The sequence below is a fragment of the Pundamilia nyererei genome, unplaced genomic scaffold (genome assembly GCF_000239375.1).
Source record: "Pundamilia nyererei isolate P.nyererei 1_Seehausen unplaced genomic scaffold, PunNye1.0 scaffold00225, whole genome shotgun sequence".
NCBI classification, from domain to species: domain Eukaryota; kingdom Metazoa; phylum Chordata; class Actinopteri; order Cichliformes; family Cichlidae; genus Pundamilia; species Pundamilia nyererei.
In genome coordinates this window covers 184,101-191,739 of record NW_005187626.1, presented here as the reverse complement: position 1 = coordinate 191,739, position 7,639 = coordinate 184,101, and the positions used below count along the sequence as shown (strand labels likewise).

The window sequence follows — 7,639 nt, the reverse complement described above, 5'->3', positions numbered from 1 at the left end:
ACACACACACACACACCTGCAGCACCGAGCTCCTCGGAGAAGAAGGGGTCTCTGAGGTCGACGTCTGAAGGAAGCTCGTCGTCGCTGAGCGCTCCCTCGCCCGCTCCCTGATGAGGAGAAACCATCAGACAGGTCGGTGACATCATCACACTTGGACATGATCGGCGTGAATACAAACGTCTCAGGCTCAGAGGCGTTCGTCAGTAGCCAATCAGGCTGCAGCCTCAGGATGATGTAAGCAACACGTGTTGGACTGAAAGCAGAACAAACAGCGTCTGAACTGCTCCAATAACCTGCATTATCTGGGACCCGGACCGGGACCAGGACCAGGACCAGGACCGGGACCAGGACCGGGACCCAGACCAGGACCTCAGGGCTGGTTTATAATTACAGCTGATCACAGCTAATCTGGCGGTCCTGCAGCGTTAGCCTCACTCGGCGAACTGCTGATGTTCGGTTTTCCAAAACTGATTCATGAAATTGATCCGACCTGTCAACGTGAAAGCAGCAGCTCTCACAGCGGAGCTTCGTGGACTCCACATCGAGTGATGTAAGAATGCTGCTACTAACGAAGGCTGGAACGTTCCATCCAACAAAGACGCCGTTTGCGTCTGCAAGCCACGCCCTCACCTGTTTACTCTCACACTTCTTCTGCTTCTTCTTCTCTCTCTTCTTCTGCAGGAACTCCTCCCAGGGTGTCAGCACGTCTTTGGCCTCCAGCTTCTTCTTCACCAGCTGCTCCGTCGTCTCCTTCAGGCCTGCGGCGTGGAGAAAAACACTTTTAAAACAAGCCCCGCCTTCAGGCCCGACCTCTCCTCGTGTTAAGAAAGCAGGAAGTGAGGCTGCGTGCTCGTACCTGGCACCCAGGTGACCTCCATCTCCATGTCTTTGTCCTCCTGCACCTTCTTCTCTTTCTCCTGGATGCCTTTCAGCAGCTCTCTGTACTTGGAGATCTGCTCCTCGCTCTTCTTCTTCTTCTCCTGCGCCTCCACGCCGCGCTCGTCTGTGCGGCACAAACACAGCACACCTGCTCGGCGCCGCTTTCACATTTCAGCACTCAGAAAACCGTCACGTTCTCGCGTTTCTCACCTGCCGCCGTCTTCACGTCCTCTTCAAAGGCTCCGTCACCACCACCTTCCTCCTCCTCTTCGCTGGAGGAGGCCAGGTAGGCTCTGAAGTCCATGTCCAGCAGCTCGTCTTTGTTGAACTTCCTGTTTAGGGCCGTCACGCGCTCGTGATCGGTTTCATCCCACGTCAGCTGCACCTGATCGGGTCGACACAAACGCGTCACCGCCTGCTGCACGGAGCTCCTGCCCTGACGTCAGCTCTGAGTAACAAACTTCATTCGCACAGGTGAACCCGCCTGACATCATCACACCTGTAAAGTCTGCCAACACTCTTCCTGTCGCCTCTGATGGCGAGTGTCGGGGAAGCGCTTACCTTCGAGGTGGCGGTCGCAGACGAGGTGAAGAGCTTGGGCGTGTAGGCCGACAGGTTTACGTCCGTCGCCGCGTCTTTGGGCTCCTCGTCAAACTTCACGTCATCGGGAACGAAGCTGCTCGTGTAAGGAGAAGAAGACAAGCCGTGAGATCCTTTAACGAGCTTCTAAAGTCGATGATCGACATTGAAGCTGAACAACGTGACGCGTTTGGCTTTCATTAACGAGCTGGAACAAATCTGTGTAAGTGTTGGATGATTAACGCGCGCGTCATCATGGTGACCCTGCAGCGCGTGCACTCTGACCTTTGACTGAACTAAAGTTCATGGATGGAAGCTGAGCTGCGGGCCGGGAATGTTAAGTAAATACTCAGATCCTGGCTCCCCTGCAGACGTCGGATTCAGGAACGACTACATCAACAAACCTTCATTATGGAATAACTGAAGCTGGGAAAGCTGGAAGTTTATCAACAGGAACACATGAGTCACTTTAGTCTGCTCGCTGACACGCAGGTCCGAGCGCAGCTAACGTGAGCCTGACGTGCGCGCGTTTGCCGTTTGCTGACGTACCGCAGGTCGAGGACGGAGCAGCTGCTCTCGTACTCGTAGCCGTCGCACTCCTCGTAGATCTTTGCCGCCGTCTGGGCCGAGTCGCACTCCGCCACGGCGTAGAAATACTTCAGACGCTTGAACTGGTAGTCCCGCAGCTTCTCCCTGTAAACCCTGAGAGCACACAACACCCATGACCGTCTGACAGGTCAGCAGGGAGCCCCGCCCACCTGTTACTGCACAGCGGCTTTTAAGTGTACACAGAATCACTGGTGTCCAAATGCAGCTTGTTTCAAAGCAATAAGGTTACAGTTACAGCCACTTCATTAGGTACACCTGTGCATCTGCTCGTTAATGCAAATACCTGATCAGCCAATCACAGGGCAGCAGCTCAGCGCATGCAGACATGCTGAAGTTTAAACTGAGGACCCGACTGATGAAGAAAGGAGGTTTCAGAGACCATGAACGTGTCAGGGTTGTGTTTCTGCTGATCTGCAGCGAGCAGCGGCTCCCTGGGTGAAACGCTAGCAGAGGCGCCGCTGTGATGGCGTGGAGCGCTGCTCCAGCAAAGCTCAGGTCATCTCAGACGGTTTCTAGAACACCACGATGAGTTTGCTGCACTCACTACAGCACCTGTGCGATGATGTCATGGTGATGTCACTCCAGCAGATGTTGAATCTGATGCATGAAGAATTAAGAGTGCAGGGTGTACCTAATGAAGTGGCCTGCATATTCATGTAATCCACCTTTTATGTTGAAAAGCCAACAAACGTCCCGCCGGCGCCGAACCGTCAGAGCCGACGCAGCCTCGTGACACAAACCTTCCCACGAGCTGCTCGACTAACAAAGTCTGGCTGAAAACTGCATCTAAATCCCGCCTCTCTGTGACATCATCATTACCTCTCCTCCTCCGTGTCGTCCTCCGAGTCGTCGGGCAGCGCCTTCAGCTCCATCGGTCCCTGACTCTCCTCCGCCTTCAGCCTCTCCTCCCCAAACTCTGACGGGTAGATCTGCAAGCATAACCCAGCACGCACTGTGCTGATCATCAGCACTTCCCGGCTCCGCCCACACACAGACAAACCCACGCAGGTCTCCTTACCTTCACAGAGAGCACGGCGCCGCCTTTGGGCGTGAAGGATTGGAGCAGAGCCAGCAGGTCTCGGGCCTTCAGCCGGTCCCAGTCCATGTTGCAGACGGCGAGCCGCGCCGACACCTGACGCGGTGAGATCGTGTTAGCAACGTTTCCCGGTGGCGCAGACTAACCTTTGACCTTCAGCCTTTACCGCACGCAGCATCACCTCGTCGCTCCGCGGCGCGTCTTTGCACAGCTCCCCCCAGTCGTGTTCGATCTCCTCTTCCTCTTTCCTCAGGATGGCGCCCACGTCGTCCTCGTCGTCTTCGTCCGAGCTCGTCTCGATGTTGCCCTTCCCCCGGGCCAGATCCGGCCCGCTGTCGCTGTCGTCCCCCGAATCCAGGCCCGACTCCTCTTCATCAGATCCACTCGCCTCGTCACTCCGCGCCGCCTCCTCCTCATCAGAGACGCTTAGGTCATCTTCATCCTCCTCTGCAGACCGCTGCTCGTCATGATCTTCATCACCTGCATCAGCATCGAACAGAAGAGAGACGGTCAAATCGTTTCTGACACGCTTACCTGAGCAGGGTCAAAGGTCACCTGGACACCCTTCAATCATCCATACAGTGTTACTATGGTAACGGCGTGTTTTTACCGGAAGTTCATTAACATGAAAACATCTCCTGACCTTCAGAGAGACTCGCTGCTCCTTTAGGCTGCTCTGCTTTGGCGCCGCCAACGTCCTCCTCCTTCACCTCTGCTGCTTCCTCGCCAGCTTCCTCCTCCTCGGAGTCGCACAGTTTGTAGAAGCGCTTCAGGTCCTCAGCGGAGGTGTGGTTGATGGGCCGCCCTCGCTTGTCCACAGTGTACTTGACCTTGAAGCGCTCGTTGTGGAACATGGACTGAAAGCGTTTGTCGATCTTGACTTTGCGCTCCCTCTCTGGCATCTCCCAGAACCGCGGGTCCTTCTGGACCCGGAGGAAGCGCTCGTCCCCGTCTGGGCGTTTTTTGGACGACATGGCGGTAAAACCCCAGCGTCACCTGCAGAACAGAAACCAGTTAAAAACCACGTTTCACACCGAGCTGGTTTCTGCTCGGACGTCAAACCCAACCCCGAGCCTCGTGATGGACACACGTGTGGCATTCAGGGTCATTCGGTAATCCTCATTACTACAATCACCAGCTCGTGCAGGACTCATGAGGTCGTAGAATTAAAAACGCTCACGTTTTAAAACATGATTTTAATGCCAACAACAATGACACGGAGCAAAGAAACGTGCAGTGGTGGACAACATGAACTCTGTGGTGTCAGTGTGTACAGCGCCAGTCCTTCTTCATGACCTCCGCTGGACTCGCTCCTGCCTCCTCCGAGCTCCAGGCCGACCACAGTTTGTCCCCAAACACCCACTCTGTCCCCCCGTGCAGGAGCAGTGTGGAGACAGTCTGTGCAGCAGGCCGGTCCAGTGGACGGAACGGCTGCCTCACAGCTCTGGGTTAGAACCTGCTGGTTGTCCCGGCTCCTGCCTGGGTTCCCTCTGAGTTCTCCAGCTTCCTGCTACATGCTGCGTTTACAGGTGCCGGCTGACAGACCGGCGACCTGCCCGGGTGGACCCGCCTCTCGCCGTGTGAGCGCTGGGACAGGCTCCAGGCTTCCAGGCTGTGATCGCCGAGGAGGCAGGAGCTGAGGTCCAGCTGAGGTCATGAGAGGTCAGCGGCGTGTAAACACGCCCTTTATTTCTCACTGTCATCACAGACGTGTGCGAACCGGTGATGACCTCACAGGTATCAGTGTCGTTGAGCCGCGATGAGCTCAGACTGCAGCGCCGAGACGGTTCTTATCGATCTCACCGTTATTATTGATCTGATGGTTCTTATCGATCTCACCGTTATTATTGATCTGACGGTTCTTATCGATCTCACCGTTATTATTGATCTGATGGTTCTTATCGATCTCACCGTTATTATTGATCTGATGGTTTTGAATCGTTCTCTGTGCTCTTGTCTGTTTCATCCTCTGAAACTTTTGGAGGTTTTAAAGAGGATCAGGTTTGAAATCATGGCTCAGTTTGCACCGCACACCTCAGCCTGGCTTTCTGTTTTCATGTTTACAACCTGGAGACACCGGAAATAGCTGAGAGCACAGGAAACACTTGAGATGACCGGAAACAGCACGTCTACGCTAGAAACACCTGAAACAACGCGAGCTTTAAATTAAACTTAGAAACTGGTGAAACTTTACCGACACAGTGTCCGCTCCTCTGCGATCTCACACACGTGTTTACCCAGCATGCAACGCTGTAGCATCGTCTGCTCCACCCCGCCCCTTTCTCTAAGGCGAGCGAAGAGGGACAAACAGGAGCGAAACGCGGTTTAAACACAGAGAGTGACGCAGCAAACAACAAACGCAAATTATTTTATTAATTTAATTTATTTTGTTAAATTAAATTATTAATTTAATTATCACTGTATTGTTTATATATATATATATATTTTAAATTTAAGTCATTTTATTTTAATCTTATTTTATTCAATTTTACTTCCGTTCTCAGGCTGTGATCCGTTTCCGGGGTTTCCGGTGAGCTCAGCTGAGGCCGGTCCGGGTTTTGGGTCTCTCCCCTCGGAGGTGACCCGGTGTGGAGGCTCGGAAGTCTCCGTGTTGGTGTCTGTGAGTTTGTTCCGCGGGATGAGCGGCAGGCTGTGTCGGAGGCTCCTGCGGCTCGGCTGCCCTGCGAGCTCCGCGGGCGGCTGGAGCCGGCTCTCCGGGGGCGGTCTCAACGGGACCGGGCCACCGGGGACCGGGCGCTCCGGGCTGTCGGGCGGAGGCCGCATGAACGTGTTCAGCAGGGAGATGAAGCAGAGGCAGAAGGACTGGGCCGCCCAGCTGCAGGACAGCCAGCAGTACGACTACCTGAGGCAGGAGGTGAGCCCGACCCACACACCTGTGTCTTTGTTTCTCCAACTTTATTTCAACAGAAACTTTAACAACAAACACAACACACGGAGAACACGCTGCACAAACTGTATTCCAAATCATAACACAGTGCAAGAGTATGTATAAGTAAACACACCGGACAGAAATACAGATTAAACGGGGAAAGTGACTCAGACACACTGAATAATTAAATAAGACATTAAAATATTACAAATATTCATGTTTTCAAAGCTTTCTTGTTGAGACAGGAACAAACTTTCTGTTTCTGTCCTGAGAGTGGACAGCTTACATTTACAGATGTGGAGTTTGATCGATGAGGGAAAAGCACGAGAGCCTTTCTCACTAAAGATGCCAGAGATGAAACTAACGATATGTTTCCATAAAAGCTGAGTAAAGGCAAATGTTTCTGTATCGCTCTTCTGTTTTTGAAGGAAGCTTTAACGTGATGGATGAGCTTAAATGAAATCTCCTTCACTTTGTTAGTAAGGAGGACAACATGAGTCCAGAAAGAAATGGGAGGAGGAACAAAGATAAAGAGACCTAATCTACAAGAGGAGAAACACATCTGAGCTGAAGGAGACTCTGTCAGGACAGGGCGGGGCTTGGACAGGTGTGGGGGCACTGGGATGTTACACCTGGAAGGAAGAGCCAGTGTTATTGAAGAATACCATCATTAAACCAGTTTTCAAAGAAGGGCGATTTATTCTCGTAAAGATGTTACAGATGTTCCAAATATAACATCTTTGTGGAGAACAGTGATGTTTACAGATCCAAGAGTCTGCTGATGAAAGTTTGAGTCCAGCCACCCAAATGTGAAAACACGTGATGAGAGGAAGTCCAGATAGATGCTTTTACTCCACTTTTTTGAAAGCATCATTTAGGGAACTGAAATCTATCAAATTTAAGCCACCATTGTTAGAATTGTGGTCAATTTTGTTTTTCCACAGAAAATGAAATAACAGTTCATCAACAGAGTTTCCTGTGTGCTCTGCACGGGTGTAGTTACGCATATGTAATTAGAGATGTCCTGACTGACGTGCACCACAAATGTCCTCGTCTTCCTCCTCTCCGCCTCCCTGCAGCTCCATCTTCATCCTCCACCCTCCCTCTGCACACGCTCAGACCAGGTCAGCCTCTCTGACCCTGAGCGGTCCCTCTTATGTCCATCTTCAGCTGGTCCTCAGCCTCATCAAACATCTGGATCATAGAGAATGAGATCAGAATTTGCAGCTGGGTTTGACGCCACCATCAGTGATGACCTCACTGAATGAATCACACGTTGTTCCTGTTGTTTTGTCTAAAAATGATTTCATTATAACAACCAGACCCAGCCACGCTGATCAGACGTCCTGTGCTGTTGGTTTGCAGGTCGGGAGTCGAGTGGCCGATCGGGTTTACGACATCGCACGGTGAGTTCCTGACGAGGCAGCTGGACCCATGTTTCACACAGTTTAACCACAGAGAGACACGTCTGCTTCAAAAGTCATGGAAATCATCTGAGGAGGTCAAAGAGCAGGAAACGTTCACACAGCCAGATCACTCCAATCCAGTTTTGTTTCTATAGCAACGATCACAACAGCAGGCGCTTTATATTGTAAGGTAGACCTACGATAATACATGCAGAGAAAAACCCAACAATCACATGACCC

General features: G+C 52.1%; 2 protein-coding genes across 2 annotated transcripts in view; one reads left to right on the top strand and one right to left on the bottom strand.

Annotated features, from left to right (window-relative positions):
• The window catches only part of esf1 (ESF1, nucleolar pre-rRNA processing protein, homolog (S. cerevisiae)), an 8,057-nt gene extending 2,671 nt beyond the window's left edge, over nt 1–5,386 (bottom strand). Inside the window, exons 1-11 of the mRNA XM_013914813.1 lie at nt 5,298–5,386; nt 3,747–4,099; nt 3,285–3,583; nt 3,086–3,199; nt 2,887–2,996; nt 2,008–2,160; nt 1,441–1,555; nt 1,090–1,264; nt 857–1,003; nt 631–758; nt 9–107 (exon numbers count right to left, since the gene is read on the bottom strand). Of these exons, the coding sequence (XP_013770267.1) occupies nt 9–107; nt 631–758; nt 857–1,003; nt 1,090–1,264; nt 1,441–1,555; nt 2,008–2,160; nt 2,887–2,996; nt 3,086–3,199; nt 3,285–3,583; nt 3,747–4,077 (1,671 nt within the window). The 5' untranslated portion in view covers nt 4,078–4,099; nt 5,298–5,386. The remainder of the gene's footprint in view (nt 1–8; nt 108–630; nt 759–856; nt 1,004–1,089; nt 1,265–1,440; nt 1,556–2,007; nt 2,161–2,886; nt 2,997–3,085; nt 3,200–3,284; nt 3,584–3,746; nt 4,100–5,297) is intronic.
• Nucleotides 5,387–5,610: 224 nt separating this feature from the next.
• ndufaf5 (NADH:ubiquinone oxidoreductase complex assembly factor 5) overlaps nt 5,611–7,639 on the top strand; it is a 7,461-nt gene continuing 5,432 nt past the window's right edge. Inside the window, exons 1-2 of the mRNA XM_005748637.1 lie at nt 5,611–5,978; nt 7,359–7,399. Coding sequence (XP_005748694.1) covers nt 5,742–5,978; nt 7,359–7,399 — 278 coding nt within the window. The 5' untranslated portion in view covers nt 5,611–5,741. The remainder of the gene's footprint in view (nt 5,979–7,358; nt 7,400–7,639) is intronic.